Source organism: Chionomys nivalis, chromosome 16 (assembly GCF_950005125.1).
Source record: "Chionomys nivalis chromosome 16, mChiNiv1.1, whole genome shotgun sequence".
Classification (NCBI taxonomy): Eukaryota; Metazoa; Chordata; class Mammalia; order Rodentia; family Cricetidae; genus Chionomys; species Chionomys nivalis.
This window is the reverse complement of record NC_080101.1, coordinates 14,907,005-14,925,486: the sequence shown is the minus strand read 5'-3', so window position 1 is coordinate 14,925,486 and position 18,482 is coordinate 14,907,005. Positions and strand designations below refer to the sequence as shown.

The window sequence follows — 18,482 nt, the reverse complement described above, 5'->3', positions numbered from 1 at the left end:
CATATGTGAATGCAACCTAAATGAAGTCACCAAACAACAGTTATCTCTTGTCACCAAGGAAACTACCAATATCAGAACTGACTTACTTCTAATTGAGTTGTTGGACAAAGGGGTCCCATAGCAATCCCCCAAACACCCCAGCATATTGCCACAACTAGGTTGCTCTCCACAAACTGACATCAAGGCCCCATTGCTAAAGCCGACACCTACACAACTCACTGAACATGGAGAGGTTGAGAGTGAAAGACCTTGGAATACTCAGCCCTAACCAGGATGTCTTCAGCAAATCCCTCCCCTCGGGGATCAGGGAACCCTTCAGAAGAGGAGGCAGAAAGAGTGTAAGAGCCAGAAGGGATGGAGGACACCAAGAAAGCAAGAAAGCAAGACTCTCTAAATCAACAAGACCAAAGCTCACAGGAACTCAGAGAGGTTGGGGCAGCCTGCACAGGACCTGAAAGGGTCTGCACCAGGATATATATATAATATTGGCTGCTAGTCTAGTGCTTGTGTGAGATTCCTGAGTGTGCGAATGAGGTCTTCGTTTCTTGTGCCTTCTCTTGGGCTCTTTTTCTTCTATTTGTTTTGTCCAATTCCAATGTCAGTTTTTGTTTTATCTTACTATACTATATTTATTTTCTTTAAAATAAATAATAATAATAATAAATCTCTTGGAAATACCTTGCTCTAGCAGTCATGCTGCTGAGGTAACAAGTCCTTCATGAACCTCATGGGACAGGAACAAGTCTCTGGGCTGGAGGGGCAGTGATTGCTTCACCTCACACTGTTAAATTAAAGGTCGGAGGGGGAAGACATCGCAGCACAAACCAGAAGCTTCTCGAACAATAGAAATAGCACTGATGAGAACCACACATTGCCAAACACTGATTGAGAATGATTTATTAAGGTCCAATTAGTATGCTTTTCAATTCAAATAGCCCTTATCGCCCCATCAATAAAACTCCAAATTCATTTCACTCATTTCCAGTATAAATTGTCTGCACATTGTGTAAACACTGAACAAATCTTTTTCCTGCTAATTGGCTCTCCGCCTACTTTAAAAAAAAAAAAAACAAAAACCAAACAGGTGCACTTTATGTGCCTTTCCTCTGTGCAGACGAAGTCCATCCTCTACCTTCCTCCTCCCTAGAATGCCACTCTCTCCAGGACTTCTTTCTCTCAAACATCCTCCTGACCTTTCCACACCTGTTTCAGGGCTGTATTTCTTCCTTGTTGCTCCGTATAGCGCATGAGTAGAAGCACTAGTCACCCGGACAATGTGCCAGGCCTCCCTGCACACGAGCATCTACTGGGCGAATGTGGAGACCACACAGCAGCCAGTTGCCAACATACCCCACCCAGGCTACTTGATACAGCAATGCTGGACTCACTTCTAACGTTTGATTTCTTTTTTGTTTTCTTCAATGCTACATGACAGCCATGGCTGCCAAGAATGGGAATCACCATTTCCTCAAAAACCGAAAGTGAAATTGCTACTTACATTAGGGCACATTGGTTATTGGGAAGCATCTTGTTAAGAAGTCATTCTCAACTAGAGTAACCACTGTGTTTCTTGTGTAAAAAGGTAATTTGGGGAGCATTTAGCACTGCCATCCCTGCAGTTTGGAAGTAGAATGTCCCTTTTCTAAACTGAAAGCACACGAGGACAATTCACATTCTAAAAAGTAGGTCCTTCATGGGAACAGTTCCTAAGTAAATAATCAATGATACTGGCAAAGTTTTATGTACACAAGATTCTTCCAATATTATAACAATAAAAATTTAAAAAAAACCTAGTCAACAATACAGGAATGGTTAAATAAACTGAGCTGCATCCATTAAATGGAATACTATATAGTCACTAACACTGTTTATGTAAAAAAAAAAATTAATGCCATAGGAAAACCTGGCAATTCTGAAAGAAAAAGTTACAAACCATTTTACAATATCATCCCAATTATGTCAAAAGTATATAATATATGTCTGTAGGCATACATGCATGAGTTGGTAAAGACGGTTACTTCCAGGTTATACTACCAACACTCTTTCTGTTTTATTCTTTTTCACACAGTTCTGCAATTTTCAAGTTTTCTATAGTAAGTATGCATTATTTTATAACTTGGAAAACCACAGGCTTTAGAAAAAAAATTCCACTACTGTCCTGGCTCTAAGAATGCACTTGGGGATCTTAACTACGCAGGGACAACGCTAGTGCACGTCATCTTCCCTTGGCTTTAGAGCACACGCTCTTTGGGTGGAAAACACACAGTCCCTGCCTTGCGTGTGTGCTCCAATACCTTCATTGTTAGGTTCAGTGATGGGGATGTTACTGTCTCTTCCCTAGCCTAACCGAACACTGAGTTTCACTAGATTGTTCTATCTCCTAGGAGATTTCAAATAGTATCCTTTTATCTTTAAAGAAAACATACTGTATTCACATGCCACATGCTTGCTTTCTAAACACAAAAATCATTCCAATGTACAGTTTTCCTCCATAGTGGAAAAAAAATTCTCCTATGTCAATTTAACAGTCTTTTCCATCACAAACATGCTGACAGGAATAAACACTTATTAGATGAAATCTGTCCTCCAGACTTTTTTGTTTTGCTTTGTTTTATATTTTAAAGGGGAAAGCCTGTATGAAGTTGTGCACTCGATTTGGCAGATTTTTTTTCTGGCTTAGGCCAAACCACATAAAATCTTTTAAGTCTAGTTAGTGAAGGCTACGTGGTCACCCCAGAGTCCATTTCTGAATTCCACTGCCAGACAAACACTTTCTATTTTCCAAAGGAGAAGATGGGGGCTGCCACATAGGTTAATCTTCAGGCTATGTCAAGTCTCTTGGGTCTCGGGACAAATACTGCCATTGGTTAGTGTTTAAGTATGGGAGAGTCTTCCTGTCCTCTGGCTCCCCACCTTGCCCTGGCAATGGGGTGGGGGTGGGGGTTCACAGCTTCACAGAGGTTGGCTAGCTTTCTTCTAAACCACAGAGTGGTCATTGCTGTGAACTCCAGCCAGAATGGTGTGGTTGAGGGAGGAGGCTGAGCGGTCAGAGCCTTCTGTGGGGCCATTGGGATTCTCATTGCGCTGGCAACAGAGGATCTGCCTGAAGGTGGCGCTCATCTCTTTGTCGCGGTACGAGTAGATGATGGGGTTCATGGCAGAGTTGAACTCAGCGAGGAGGAGGAAGAACTTCTCGTAGGCCAGGACGTCGCACTGCGGGCAACACACGTCCAGCAGTAACAAGACCAGTCCCGGAGTCCAGCAGACAATAAAGGCACCTATGGTAACCGGAGAGGGATCATGTATTAGAAGGAAAATAATGAATATCATTGTGAAATGTATATAACCAAAAAGTGATATAACTTCAGGTCTGTGTGCAAGTCATAAGACCAGAGCCATCAATCATGGAGACAAATGAAATGTTTGCTTCTGAAACACAAGAAATAATCACCTTAATGATATGCTGTTGATTCAAGTCCCACTTAAATCTGAGGATATATGACATATTAATTATTTTGAACAGAACCCAGAGTTTGACAAGAGCTGCTCCACAAGAAAATGCATCAGGAATACACACTACTACATAAGTTCTTAGAAAAAAAATCTCCTAAAGGCATGGTTGGGGTGGAGGTGGGGTGAGAGCTAGACATTAGTGACACATGACCCCACGATTAGTGAAGACGCAGTTTCTTGCTTTCTGTCCTCCAGCGCATAAATCACTGCTTTCTTTGCCTTTTGGGGAACTAGGTGGTTTAAATTCTTGTCTCCTATTTTCTCATCTGAAAAAACAGGCATGGTCTATTTACCTCTTGGGTTGGTTATAAACTGCAAATGGATGCAAAGAAAATACCCAGTGTACATTAACAACCCCAAACAACAACGTCGTTTTTCCATGCTCTCTGGCATGTAAACAGCAGCTTCCGGAGACGAATGCTTTAGTTTTTAACCCAACAAAGTTCTTGCATACACTTTACAAATGATAACTCATCTAATTTCCACCTACAGCAGGCAAAATTAACCCTCACTGTACAAACAGAGAAACTGAGACCAAGGAAGTTTAAATACCTTGCTTAAAAGACCACTACACTGGAAAGCGGGTGAGCAAGAGGCAAATCCCAGGTTCTCTCCTCCAGGAGCCTGGCTCTGGAGTCCACATTCCTGAGAGTACTACACTGTCCTTCCACTCCTAGGGAGTTCCAAAGCTAAGCATTTGTAACCAAACGTTATGCCTTAGCTGTTCTCTAACTTAGATCAATTCTCTGCTTTCCCCCCAACAACTACCTTGTATTGTTAAGATTTTCTTCTATAATCACAGATGGTTTGGAAATTCAGATGGGAAAAGATGTCATCCTATCTTATTTAGTTCCTGAGATCACTTTCCATTTGGATCTGGGGGAATGTGTAAGTCACGAGATGATTAATTAGTCCTGATGACTACGTTATCTTAGCATGTGCTGGGCGTCTTCTACTGAAGGAATGGGAGCCAGTGGAACAGGGTGTGCCATTAGACCTCATCTAAGAGGCCCCATGTTGCATAGACAGCTATCGAGTGCAGAGAGGCTGAGTCGGGAGAGCCCACGCATGCACTGGAATCTCTCTATCCATACAGATACACACGGTGGTGCTGGCCTTGGTGGATGTCAACTTAGGCAGGAGTACTCAGCTAGGATCAGTCTCAAGGAATGAGTTTCATAAAAGGTAAACAAATACGATTTAGTTTCTAAACTGCCCAGCCTTGAATCGTGAATGTGAGCTTTCTTCTTTTTATCTCTCCCCCCCTCCTCTCTCTCTTTCTCTTTCTTCCTTCCTACCTTTCTCTCTTTTTTTTCCCGAACCTTTTCAGCAGGGAAATACAAATAAAACAAGAAGAAAAGGCCCCCATAAAGTTTTTTGTTCTGTAACACTAATGTGTATTGGTTTTAAACCGCTGTTCACTTTGAAGACCATCCAAGGTAATTCGTTTTTCTTATAAATACAATACTCTAAGCTCTCCTCAGAGAGGGAAAATAATATTCCAAATCACAGCAGATAATAGCCAGACCACTCTCTGAACCTCACTAAAAGTGTTAACAGAGCCTTCACTCCAAGTCGCTGAATTTCCTTTATTGAAAACCACTCAGAAAGCTAAACATGAAGGGAAATCAAAGGAATGTCTCTTGGGTTTCAGAAATAATGCCTTATTCATTGAGAAGCCAGGAAAGAAATTATTCTCAGGGTGGAAAATGCTTGGATGGAAAATGCACGGTCCCATTATTCATCTACTTGGAACACACACACATGCACGCACACACACACACACGAATGGGTGTGCAATTCTAAAAGTTCATTTTCCCTTTTCCTTTATCAAAGCTCTAATTGAGCTCAAGTTCAGAACTTGACTGGCTACAAGCACAGGCAGATATATTTTAAATAAAACAACCTCTTATGCCCTGTTGGCAACAGAAAGGAAAAGCCCTTATTCTCATGCAGTTGCTCAGTCAGCTTGACTTGACCAGAAAAGAATCCAGATACAGTCATGGGTTGTTTATGATTTCTTCAAATGCTAAAATTCAAGAAGAAAGTGGTCTTTTTAGGAAAGAGAGAGCTCTGGAAATGAGACTTTGGCCTTCAGTTTTGGGAAACAAATGTGGGTGGTGGGCAGTACATGCCTTTAATTCAGAGGCAGACAGATCTCTGTGAGTCGGAGGCCAGCCTGATCTCCAGGACAACCAAGGCTGACAGAGAGAGATCCTGTCTTAAAATAACAACAACAACAACAAAAAAAAAAAAACACCTGTTAGATTTGGCCACAGGAAGTGGGAAATACCACAACCTGACAGGAGCTAGCCCATGTGAACACTGTGTGAAGAAACTCAAGAGTCCTCTCCCTTCTCTGTCACTGTAAGGAACTGGTTTCAGAACTGTGATTAGGCCCAACTACACTGTCTCAGAATCTTCAAGACGCAATCAAATGCCTTAGTGATGTATATTTGACAGCCTCAGAAATCCACACTGAAACCCAACCACATGGGCCTTTCCCTTCCTCTTTCCCTTCTCTTCTCTTTCTCAGGGAGTCTTGAATCAAACTGACCCAGGGACAACAGTGTATAATAGGAGGAGAACAAGAGCCTGGAAAAGTCCAAGGTGATTGGGCTCCTAAATCATAGGGAATGCAGAGCCTAAAATAAAATTTGCTCAAGTTACGATTTCTGTCTGAGCTTCTAAGAATGAAAGTCTCATCTATCTTTTTTTCTTTTTTTAAATATGTAGTCAACTCTAACTGAGTTGGGTCATACAACTAACTCCATGTGTGCATGATGGGCCATATCCAGTCTGCAGGGAGTGGCCTGTGCACACACATCCATCCGCATGTGTAGAGACGTGAGGATGAGCTGAACAAAAGCCCCATTTCCTTATCTGTAAAGCAGAGGAGCAGCAGCTCTCTTCCTACCCCACAGGGCACGAGGAGCTCCCCAGTGCCATCAGGAGTGTCACAGATGAGAGAGCTTGTGTATGCAGCTCGGGCGTAGACCCTCAGTCCAAAAGAGCACGTGACAAGCGCCATGAAGATTTGGCATTTACAGAGCTACACAGATGGCCAGAGTGTCCCAGGACTCACAGTTAGGCATGAGAAAGAAACCAAGAAGGCAGAGAGAGAGGGGGAAACACAAAGAAGCAACTCAGCCTCAGATGGCACTGCAGCTTTTCAGTTCCCCGCTTCACAAGACAGAAAATAACAATAATAAAGAATGCCAGCGGGAAGACTGCTTTTGGTGCTCTGTCTATTAATATTAATATGGCATATTTCTGATGGCAGATTATCTACAGACCCAGGCACAAAACCAAAGAATGACATTCAACAGTATGAAAAAGAGGAAGCACAAATAGTTTGTGGTTACATACTACAAAGCCAGAAGTGGCAGAAGAGAAGATGTCCAAGGTCAGGAGAACCCTGTGTACTGGCTAAGACATTCATTTTCCAGCCTAGCGCTGGTTCTCAGCCTAAGTCTCATGTAATAATAATGGAAGGAGAGGCTTGTAAGGAGTAATGACCAGCATTTTAATCTCACTGGTCTCAACTGTCAGAGGAAGAAGAAATGACCAAGGTAAATAGAATGCGTGAGCATGCGCGCATGCACACATGTATGTATATATGCTCGGTTATTTCTGGTTTCTACAATAGGAATAAGTAGAGCCTGAATCAGGGCAGCAATTAAGGAAAAGAACTGTAGAAGCCGGGGAAAAAACTTATGAGTCTGTCCTCCCCCTGATGGCGAGAAAGATGGAGAGTCTGGGATGATGTCTGAGGTTGTCAAACTAAATGAAGCATCATGGCTAGAGCCTTGTGCTAAGGAAGGAAGCAAAAGAAAGTACTAATTTGGCATTTTGTTGGTGAGTGTGGGGAACAATAGTGGACAGCCTGGGTAGTCATGTGTGTTTTGTCTGAGGTGTCTGAAGGATATCAGATGGGGACAACTTCAAGTCACCCTGCTAGGCTCCTGGAAGATTGAGGCTGGGGAGCCTCTCAGGGTGCAGAAAGGTCCCCAGTTTATCTCAGTCATAAGGAAGATGGCACTAGGAGGCTATTCAAAATGTGTCTGAGGGTTGCGAGGTGCTGGAATGCTGGTGCAAGAGTCAGGGAAGAAGGGAGCAGCTTTGGAATGACAGGTCACAGCTGCAGGCCACAGTCATACAACCGTACCATCCCTCTGACTACACAGCCCCCCAGTGGCACGATGCTACCACCACTCAGCCGCTTTTCTAGCCAGCTGATCTTTGCTTCTTTTCTTCCATATGGAGCACAAAAATCAAAGAAAAAACAGGCAGCAGGGGCCAGAGAGGACCCCTAGGATGAAAGCCCAAGATTTCAGATGAGCAAAGCAGAAAGCATTTCCAGTCTGGGCTGGAAAAATTGTGTTTTCACAAAAAATTCAGCAATTTCACAGATTTGGAACTAGTCAAGGCAAATCAATTCTACACTAACCCCACACCCAGGTTAACCTCTCCATGTCCTGGTTCTTTTCATGTCTCTGATGAAGATTTCAGAAACTTTTTTTTCCCCGTTAGTGCCATTGAATTTGTGTCTTCCCTCAGGGTAGGACAGTTGTATCCCATTCAAATTTCAGTTCACCTCTTAAGGTGCTTTGTGAGTCTGCTGTAACAGTCCTCACCTAACACATCTTAAAGGCTCTCTTAGGTGGCTGTTGTGGGATATTTTGATTGTAAACTGACACTCCTAAGACTGCCAATAAAGTTTACTTTGAATCAGAGGGCAGAACTAGTTACTAGCTGATCAAAATTAGCCGTAGTGGTTGTAGAGGAGTCAGGACATAAAGAGAGACACAGGAAGTAGTAGGGAGAGATTTAGAAAAATTCTCAGTCTTTTGGATGGAGGAAGGAGAGAGAGAGAGAGAGAGAGAGAGAGAGAGAGAGAGAGAGAGTCAGTCACTGGTCGCTTCTCTGCCATTTCTCTGATCAATTAGGTTCTTGCCCTGATATCTGACTCCCAAGTTTTTACTGATAAAGAATAATCAGATAAATGCTTCAGGTAGTGGACCATAGATATAATAAAGCTTATTCTTCTGTCCAGTAGCTAAGGGGTCATTATTAACTCCAGGTGGTGTTTTTAGGCGGGAATGGGGACTAAAACCAGAGCCTAAAACATATTAAGCAAATTCTTTACACTAAAATAAATGTCTTTTATTTATTTTGTCCCAATGTCTTTTAACATTATTTTAAGAGATACTCTTACCAAGTTGCCCAGGTGAATCCTAAGCTAGAAAAATCTAGCCCAGGTGGGCCTTGAGATTTCAGCCTTCCTACCTCAGCCTCCCGGGCAGTTGTGATTCTAGGCTTGTGCCACCAGTTCCAGCGGTGGTGAAAGCTCTTTCTAGAAGATTAACCTAAGCTAGATTATCATACATTGATTTTCCTGCCCAATGAGAGGAATTGATTCATATGTTTTATGTTTATCTTTTTAAAAAATTACTTTTAATCATATGTTTATGCTTGTCTGTGTCCATGGATGCCATATTTGTGGGTACTTGGCAGAAAGTATGGAAGCCAGAGGTATTGAGACCCATGGAGCCTAGTTACAGGCAGTTATGAGCTGCCTGACATGGGTGTTGGGATCAAAACTAGGTCCTTTGTAAGAACAATATCCATTCTTACCCTTTGTGCCATCTTTCCAGCCCCGTGTTATAAAGTCTATCTTAACACCAATTTTACTCCACCTAGATAATGTCGGTAATTTCTTTTTTTTTTTCTTTCTTTTTTTTTTTTTTTTTTTTTTGGTTTTTCGAGACAGGGTTTCTCTGTGGTTTTGGAGCCTGTCCTGGAACTAGCTCTTGTAGACCAGGCTGGTCTCGAACTCACAGAGATCCGCCTGCCTCTGCCTCCCGAGTGCTGGGATTAAAGGCGTGCGCCACCACCGCCCGGCTTAATGTCGGTAATTTCTACATCTGTTTTGTAACCTTTGTGCATGCTTTGTGTGTTTGTGTGCATGTGTGTATGTGTCTGTCTGTGTGTGTGTGTGTCCATGTGTGTCTGGAAGTCAGAGGAGGGTGTGTTTGTGTGCATGTGTGTATGTGTCTGTCTGTGTGTGTGTGTCCATGTGTGTCCGGAAGTCAGAGGAGGGTGTGTTTGTGTGCATGTGTGTATGTGTCTGTCTATGTGTGTGTGTCCATGTGTGTCTGGAAGTCAGAGGAGTGTGTGTTTGTGTACATGTGTGTATGTGTCTGCCTGTGTGTGTGTGTCCATGTGTATTCTTATGTGTGAATGTGGTTGCAGCTGTGCCATAGTGCCTGTGTGGAGGTCAGAGGACAATCTCAGGTGTTGGTCCTTGCCTTCCACCTTGTTTGAGGCAGGGTCTCCCTTGTTCTCCACTGCATACACCAGCTAGCTGCCCAACAAGCTTGCTGTCCCCTGGGGCCCGCATCCCCTTCTTCATGTCATGACGAATGGCAGACATTCAGAGTTTATGATTTCATTCATGGCGTGGTGTGCTCTGGTATTTCCATTACTCACTGCTAAGAGCAACACTTACAGACTAGGGAAGAGCATTAGCAGCACACAGATCTCCATGCAGAGCAGAACGGTCATTGCCTTCTCCTCTTGACATTCCTGCGTCATAGTCTCCGTCCTCCAGCTCTATCCTGACCTAGCACTCCAGGCTTTCCTCTGCGCGAGAGTGTCAACACCCTTCCCTCGGGCACTATTCACACCTCTTAGCATTCAGCAGCATTTCTCACACACACTCGGGCCACTACTGCAGGCTCCAAACCTTAATCCTGCAATTGTACATTGGGAAGTACACATTAACATGACTTATGTGATAGTGTCCTCTATTGTGGAGGGAACCTCTCTGCAAATCAGCCAGTAGAAACCACTTCCCACTGTCAATACCCCAGCTAAGTGTGGAACACCTCTTGTAACAGACTCCTGACCTCACCAATGCCTCTTCCTCTACAATCCTTCCCTATAGTTCAGCTGGAACACAAGGGCCAGAACAACCTCTTATAAAGGAAACAACTCACAATATGCCACTTTCCAGAGCCTTCTTACTTGAAATCACTACCCTGGTCCATAATGCCTCACACCTGATCACCTCCTCTTGGCTGCCACTGACATCAGCTCACCTCTCATTTACTAGGCTCCACCCACACAACTTTTTAAAAAAAAAAAAAAAAAAACTCTTCTACAGGTCCTCCATCTGGGAGAACTCTTCCGTGACTCTTCATGACTACTTACTATTAAATGTCACTTCCTTTAAAGGGCTGTTCTTGGTTAACCAAACAGCCTGTCGTCTTTTAGTGAAGAGCATTAATAACACTTTGACCTCTAAGACAGAATAGTTATTATATTCCCACTGCCGCCACCACCTTATCCCTCTTTACTATCCTCACGGCCCTGTGTGTGTGTCCAAAACTATCTTATTTATTGTCTTACGTTTCAGTACCTGTGCAGTGCCTTAAAATCATCTGGAACTCCAGTTCCGGCAATCTGATGACTGTTTTTATCTTGTGTGGGTAACAGGCATGCATGTGGTACACAGACATTCATTCAGGCAAACTAGCACACACATCAATAAAAATAAACGCGTTTTATGATGTTTTATCTAGGAGATATACTGCCATGTGGAAAGACTTTGAAGGGAGGCTACAGGACATTTGAAGGGGCACAAGGTGGAACTCTCTTGCAAACATCTTAACACAAAGGCATTCCTTACGACAGTATAAACTAACCTGCCTTGATTAGTGCTGATAGGATCGTCCATAGAGTCTGAGGAATCAGAAAAGTAGGGTGGGTCAGAAGCCCAGAAAGACACAGCCCCGCCATGTCTCTGTCATCTGAATGGTGTAATAGATGATGTTGCCTTCGAGAAACACTCTGTAGTCTAGACATGGCTGTTAGTAGAAGTCTAGGTATGGAATAGACACCTATAGTATATATTATATAATAGAATGCCCCAGTCTACATCTGGGTTGTCTCCCAAAGGTCCATGTGGTCAAAGCTTAGTTACCAGTCCACGGCATTATGGAATCTTCGCCTTCTTCCTCCCCCATTTACAAGTATATATGTAACCACACTCTTTCTGGACAGTTTGCTTCAGCTGCAACCGTTTTCTCTCAGAGCACTGTGCTCAAGAACAAAGTGCTGCAGCTACGACACCTGACGGCACTCCACTCTAGCTGCAGATTTATGGGTCGTCTCAATTTCACACAGCGCTGACTTCCTGCTTCCTAGACACTCCACCTTCTCAGTGACTTTTAGTGCGCTACTGCCTGCCCCTCAGTCTAGCTCCACTCCTTCTTCACCTGCCATTACTTCAGGATGCCTTCCACAACGAAGTCAAAACCCCTGTCCTAAGTTCTTGGTACCGTGTAACCCTCGATGGTGAAGCCATCAGACTTGTAATTTATTGTTATTTACAGGATCGTTGTTGGTTACATTGTTTCTCTGTCATTTCTGCTCACCACAGGAGCCTGTAAAGATTTGTTGAATGAATTTTTTTTTTCTAAAATAAGTGAATAAAGAACATACATCATGCCACAAGAAAGTCTGTGCATCAGGCTTTTTGTAATGCCAATTTATTTACTTTTCCTCAGGAGAGCACTGATGCTACCAGGATACATTGATTCAGATGTACTGTCGATGTTCAAAATTATTGTTTGGCTTTTATTGAGCCGTTTTATAAGAAGTATTCCATTTTTATTCTGAGTGTTTTTTATTCTTTTTGCTCCATGGGGACTACTTTTATAATAGATATGGATTATTTAGAATTTACATTCAGGTGTGACTGATTCCCTATTTTTCCTTTGCATTTTCAGCATCTTGCTTTTTATGTGGCAATTAGGAAGGTAAGCTGAACTTAATTTCCAGGATCATTATTGGGTCTTTAGCTGTTGCCTGTCCATTTTCTTGCTCTATTACATGCTTTTTGTCAGTGATGGGTAAAGGGAAAATGGCAAACAAATTTCATTTTTTATTTTCAGGCATGCTTCATTTTCTCAGTGAACACTATTCTTCTATAGTAATGCATCCCAACTTAGTCAATAAAATACTGTCTTTCATTTATGAAACTGCCAACTAGAACCCATCAGAAACCATTTGTTTCTTATAATAACGCTGTTTCTCATTTCATTTACATTTTAATAAATAAAGCTTGCCTGAAGATCAGAAAGTAAAACAGCCCCACTGGTCAACCTTATAGGCCAAGCAATGATAACACACACCTTTATTCTCAGGAGCCACACCAGTTGCCATAGAAACCAGGTGGTATATGCCTTTAATCTCAGCCCTAGAGAGGAATATAAATGGGAGAAGACAGCTCTCCATCTCAGTCTCATTGAGATTCCTGGAGGCAGGACCACCATTTTTGGACAGAAGGTCAAGGTAAGAGCCAGTGGCTGTCTGCTTTGCTATTCTGGTCTTCAGGTTGAACCCCAATATCTACCCCTGAGTTTTTATTATTTGTGCTTCAGCTTCCATGTAAGCTGTCGCTTTACCTTCAACTACACTGGAGGCCACCATGCTTCGGCGAGTGACTTTCCATTGCAAAAAAAAGTCTACACAGAGGACTTCTTATTTTGTGGAGGATAATATAAAGAACTGCATCCCAAACTGCTTCTCCTATAGCTACATCTCCAGTGATGGCAATCTGGTGTGTAGGCAAATGCGGTTAGATAACTACATGAAGAGAGGACAAGAAACACACACACACAAAGTCATACAGAAGCAGCATGGCCCTAGTCAGCTCCAGGATACCTAAGGCCATACATCCTTTCAAACACACAGACACTATTTTCATCAGCAGCTAAGACACTCAGGAGTAAAACATGATATTTGAGGTCTCTCTCTGTGAGCATACAAAACAGGAAATTACTTAATTTACCTTCAGCAGAACAAACTGTAAGCAGTCTAAACAATTCTAAGAGGGGTCACCTCCTGTCCCCTCCTCCCTACATATGCTTTCTCGAGTACCCCTACCTCTGTCTCAGAGTAAAGATGTCGTAGAAGCTGAGGCTGCCTTGACAGAGTATTATAGCCTACCAATAACCAAACATCAATGCCACCCCACAGCCTTACCAAAGATTTTCTTAAAAGCCCTTAGATCTCCCAGGAAAATTATTGTTGTCAATTCTAGACTGACATCAGCTAACTGAAAAAGCAACATTAAACTTACAGCGTGACTATTGACCAGCTGTTACCAAGGTAACTTGAATAATATTTATCCCATTTAAGGGATAAATGAAGTCCCCCTAAATCTTTCCCTTGCAAAAGTTCAGCATAAACAGGAAGTTTATAAACGGTTTTGCAGTGTATTTAATTTTTAGCTCTGAATTAAATTTTCTTCCAAAGTGGTGAGCATCTAAACAAGTGCTGAAATCTGGCTGCAAAAGCTCACAGATTATAGCAAGGGACAAAATCCAGAGGATTTTAATCTTTGTCCTTCATGAACCACTTACACGGAGCAGCACAATGTGTACTACTTAGAGGGACCTTTCAAAGGCACAGAGACATAATGGAAACTTCATTTACTCATTTTTTTTTGTTTTTGTTTTTTACTGTCAAAGGGGGAAAAATTAGAGGTTAGTCCAAAAGCAAATATTTTTGTGTGGCTTTTTGCAATCTAAAAATGTTTATTACTTGTATTCTTTACCTAGTGTCCAAAAGACATGAAAAGAAGAACAGTTCAAATTGTCAATGTGATTGTTTTTTGGAGATCTGTTGAGTCTCTTCTGGCTGCCAGATGTCCTGGGCTGACCTTCCCAAAGTACAGATTCCTGGCAGAGTGGGAGGGAGGTACTGTCTGTTCTACTCTAATATGATAGCTGTGTGCTAAAGATACCTCCTCTTATCAAAAATGGTTAATTTTTTTTAAAAAAAATACAGGTTTAAAAAATGTAATTGAGAAATGGGTTTTAGAAATATTTATGGTTAAGATTTCCATGGTTATAAGCAATTTTTTCTGCATGAATATCAGTTATTTTAATTAAAGTTATTGAGTGAAAACCCAGTGGGTCAGCTCTGACAAAGCAACTTTAAATGTAGTCCAGTACGTTTTTGTAGCACAGAATACCTAAGCAACATCAATCCATCTTTTCTAAATGCTTTAAAGATAAACTATAGGAGCTTGAGAGGAGGTTGGGGGCTTAAGAGCACTGGTTGCTCTTTCTAGCCTCACATGGGGTCTTCCAACTGTCTGTAACTCCAGTTCCAGGGGTTATAATAGTTTCTTCTGGCCTCCTCCAGTACCAGACACGAATGTGGAACACAGATATACAGACAGAACACTCATACATATAAAATGAATAAAATTTTAAATGTAAATTGTAGCAATATCATTTCTGGGGAATTTATTCTATAAATGTATCCAACCATTGTACAAACTATGTACAATCAAGGAATTCTTTGCAATATTGCTTATTCAAAAAAATTAAGAATAACAACTGCCTTAGAAAATAAAACAAATCACATTGTATACAAAAAGTAAACTCATAATAATTTAATAATTTCTAAGACTAAGATGTCCTGTCTTTATTGATACCAAATGATCTAAAAATAACTATTAGTTAAAAAGAACAAAATGTAAAATATGAATAATTTTTGCCACCAGCTATGTCTTGAGAAGAGCAACGACCAAGAATTGCACAACATGGGCCTCAATTAAGACTAATCGTCAATTTAAAATGTCATAAAGATGATACATTAGACGTCCTACTCAACTTGAAAAGCAAGATTTGTTTGCATCTGCCAGTGCTTTGAAACACAGTCCAGACTGTTCGTTTGAGCTTGGGTCTTTTGACTGAAGCCCTGTGTCATCTTCCAGGAAAAAGTCATCACAAGCCACTTCCCACTCAGCTCCTCCAGTATGGAGTCAGCACTTACGATTCCTTCCTTCTTCCTTTTCGTTTTAAAATAGTTTTTTTTTTTTTAAATCACATTAACATTTTTATTTTGTGTGTGTTCGGGTGCGTGGCTACACATGTGTCCCGGTGTGGATGTGGAGATTAGAAGACAATTTACAGCTTCTCTTCTCCCACTCTGGGGGGTCAGGGACTGAACTCGGGTCATCAGGCTTGGTGGCAGGAGCCTTAACCCGCTGAACCACCCCACCCCCTTTTTTTTGTTTTTGTTTTTGAGACACGGTTTTACTCCCTAACTCTAGCTGTGAACTTGTGATCCCCTCTGCCTCCCAAAGGTGAAGGTTGGGGGTGTGTACCCCCACGCCTGACTCAGAACTCTTCCACAGCAGTCCAACTGTGAAGGCCCTGCAGAACTTTTCTCCAGCTTTTCTCAAACATCTTTCTTTCCCATTTGCTTTTACTTAATATTAGGAAAATATTCACCTAATTGACACATGCATGCTTTATTTGTTTGCAATCACTGTTTGTCGGATAATATGAAATTATGTAATTATGATAGTTTGGTGTAAAGTTTTAGGAACAAAAACAATTGGATATTGGTAACTGTCAGGAGGTAAATTATTGGCCTTCAAGTGATACTGTACTATTTTTTCTGTTGTTGTTGTTTTTTTTTTTTAAATCATGCAAGCACGGATATTTGTTATACATCAGTGTTTTTAAAGTAGTAGGAATATATCATGATTCAAAGAGGAAAAGAAATTCTCTGCCTTCACCAAGCTTAGGTTCTAGAAGGAATGAGAAAAGCAACTAGGAACGTAAGTGCAATGCTTTTTAGAAGGGGATGGTGTTTGGAGACAGAGCGAGCAGAACCACGAGGACCCCCCCTCACACCCAGTGGTGATGCTGGTGGCTCCTAGGTGTGACCACAAGAGATGCTGCTGCCTTTGAACACAGGAAGGTGACATTTCGATGGCCTAGGTTACATGATTTGTGGACTCGACTTGAGGAAGAAAGGAGTCAAGACTGAGAACAACGTAAAAAGTAGATTCAGTGACAAGAAGGTCGCCGATGGTGGGTGGGTGGCATTGAGAACAGAAGCCTCCTTGTAACAGGTTCAAGAGAGGAAAGAAGGAGTGGCGCAAGCAAAGACGAATTGGGCGCAATTGTGTATATGAGTATGAGAGCATGGCCTGTGTATGCAATCCTCACATGTGTGTGCAGTCCTCACAGAGTCCAGAATAGGGTTTGGACCCCTTGGAGTAGTCTCAAAGTCTTCCTCTTAGCAACCTGCCTATAATTTTTATGGTTTTGCTCATGTGTACTCAAGGTGAGGCATCTCAAGTTGCAAAACACTTAGTGACAGCATTAACTAAACATAATATTGCTCCAAATGGTTTAAAACAAATTCTTCAATCTGTTACCAGGAGCTGTTCATTAGAATAAAAGCTTGTGGTTTCTAAAATAGATGGGGGATTGTCTGGCATGCACTCAGTTCCCAGAACCAAAAAGAAAAAAAATGTCACAAGCCTCCTAGGAGACGCAGAGTCCAGAGAAACTTGGGGTTTCTCCCCCTTAGGAGGTTGATATGTTCAAGATTCTACTAACTGTCTCTAAAAAGCCAGTTTCCCCAGGTTTGAGAAGTTGGGCTTGGTGGAAAGGGAAAGCAGAAGTGGTGGCCTGTGGATGGGAAGACTAGTCGACTCACTTGGCCACAGCAAGAGTGGCCAATTGAGACCGGGACTTTGATCAACTTTTCTTCTGCAGTCCTAAAGACATGGGACCTCCACCCACCGAATCCCATAGACCCGGATTAATCACAGAGCAGGAGGAAGGCAAAGAGCAGACAGCCAAGTTTGTTTCAGTTTTGTTTTTACAGAGAGCTAGGAGAGGCAGAAACTAAAAGGCTTATGCAGGCACATCAACCTTTGGTATGGATGAATGACACCATCATGAACAAAGAGCATGCACCTTGCAATCCAGTCACCAGAAATGTTCATAATACTTTAAATGTCACAATTTTGTGTTGGATGGTGTTCATAACTGTCTTGACCATGTATGGTGGGAAGCAGCCTACAGGCCACAGGTTGGACACTCCTGACAGAAGACTTTTGGGAAAGAAAAAAAAGTCACTAACCAAATGCATATTTTTTTCTATTATGAGTAGTCTTAAGATTTTCCAACTCCTAAAGAAAAAAAAATCCCTCAGTCTGTATAAACAAGACAGTCTAGGTTTTCTCCCTGATCCTCCCAGTTAAGTATACATGTAAACCATGGAAAGAAACATCAGAGACAAAGAGAACTCTAGGGTACAAAGATAACGATGAACTGGGATGGGATCCCAGAACTAGAGGAACACCATAGTATCAGGACATCTCACAATCCAAGACGTACAAAATAGGCTGACCCAGACCCAGAGTTTCTAGATGCCCAACCTAGCAGGAACAGGCAGCCCAGGCAGGCTCACTCCTTTCCTCCTCTCACCCCATATCCTACAGGAAACCTTTAGATAATACCAGGAAGCCAGTGCAGTAGCTCCCCTGTACTTGTTCCTGTGGAGTTTGCTGTCTCAGGTCTTCTCTGGCCTTGGTCACTGGCTCAGTCTTGGAGCCAGTGTAATAGCAAAGGGAAGGGTCATGAATACTTTTCAGTAAGAAGACTGAGCAGGGAAAGCACCATCCCCACGCAATAGGTTTAAAACTCTTTAGTCTCAATGGGAAAGCAGGTGAGGGGCCTTAACAGCAAAGGACTCCATTTGAGGTGTTGCACCTGATAGGTGAGGGGCATCAGAAGTGTTGGACTGTAAGAAATCTACTTGTCTTTCCCTTCTTACACAGGAGGCATCAGAAAGTCCTGTCCAGATCCCACCAGGTGACGCCTAGCAGAGATTGGTGGAAGCTTACTAGATTCCAATACACCAAGCAGACCATGGTAGCAGCAGAGTCCCAGAAAATCATGTCCTCAGTGAAAGTACATCCAATACATTACGACTTATATGCTAAAAGTAACAGGGATGAAAGTCTGCTAAAAGGAAATGTTAAGTGTGACTATGCGTCTCCTAACAAGGTATCCAAGTGTCCATGATTCAGCAAAAATTCACTGATCAAATGAAACCTTGGAAAAATCACAACTTGGTGG

At 42.1% G+C, this 18,482-nt stretch overlaps 1 protein-coding gene across 3 annotated transcripts in view; it reads right to left on the bottom strand.

The window, feature by feature from the left end:
* Positions 1 to 879: 879 nt before the first annotated feature.
* Lpar1 (lysophosphatidic acid receptor 1) overlaps positions 880 to 18,482 on the bottom strand; it is a 109,458-nt gene continuing 91,855 nt past the window's right edge. For all 3 annotated transcript variants that reach the window (XM_057791163.1, XM_057791164.1, XM_057791165.1), the window contains one exon: positions 880 to 3,278. In XM_057791163.1, coding sequence (XP_057647146.1) covers positions 2,977 to 3,278 — 302 coding nt within the window. In that variant the 3' untranslated portion in view covers positions 880 to 2,976. The remainder of the gene's footprint in view (positions 3,279 to 18,482) is intronic.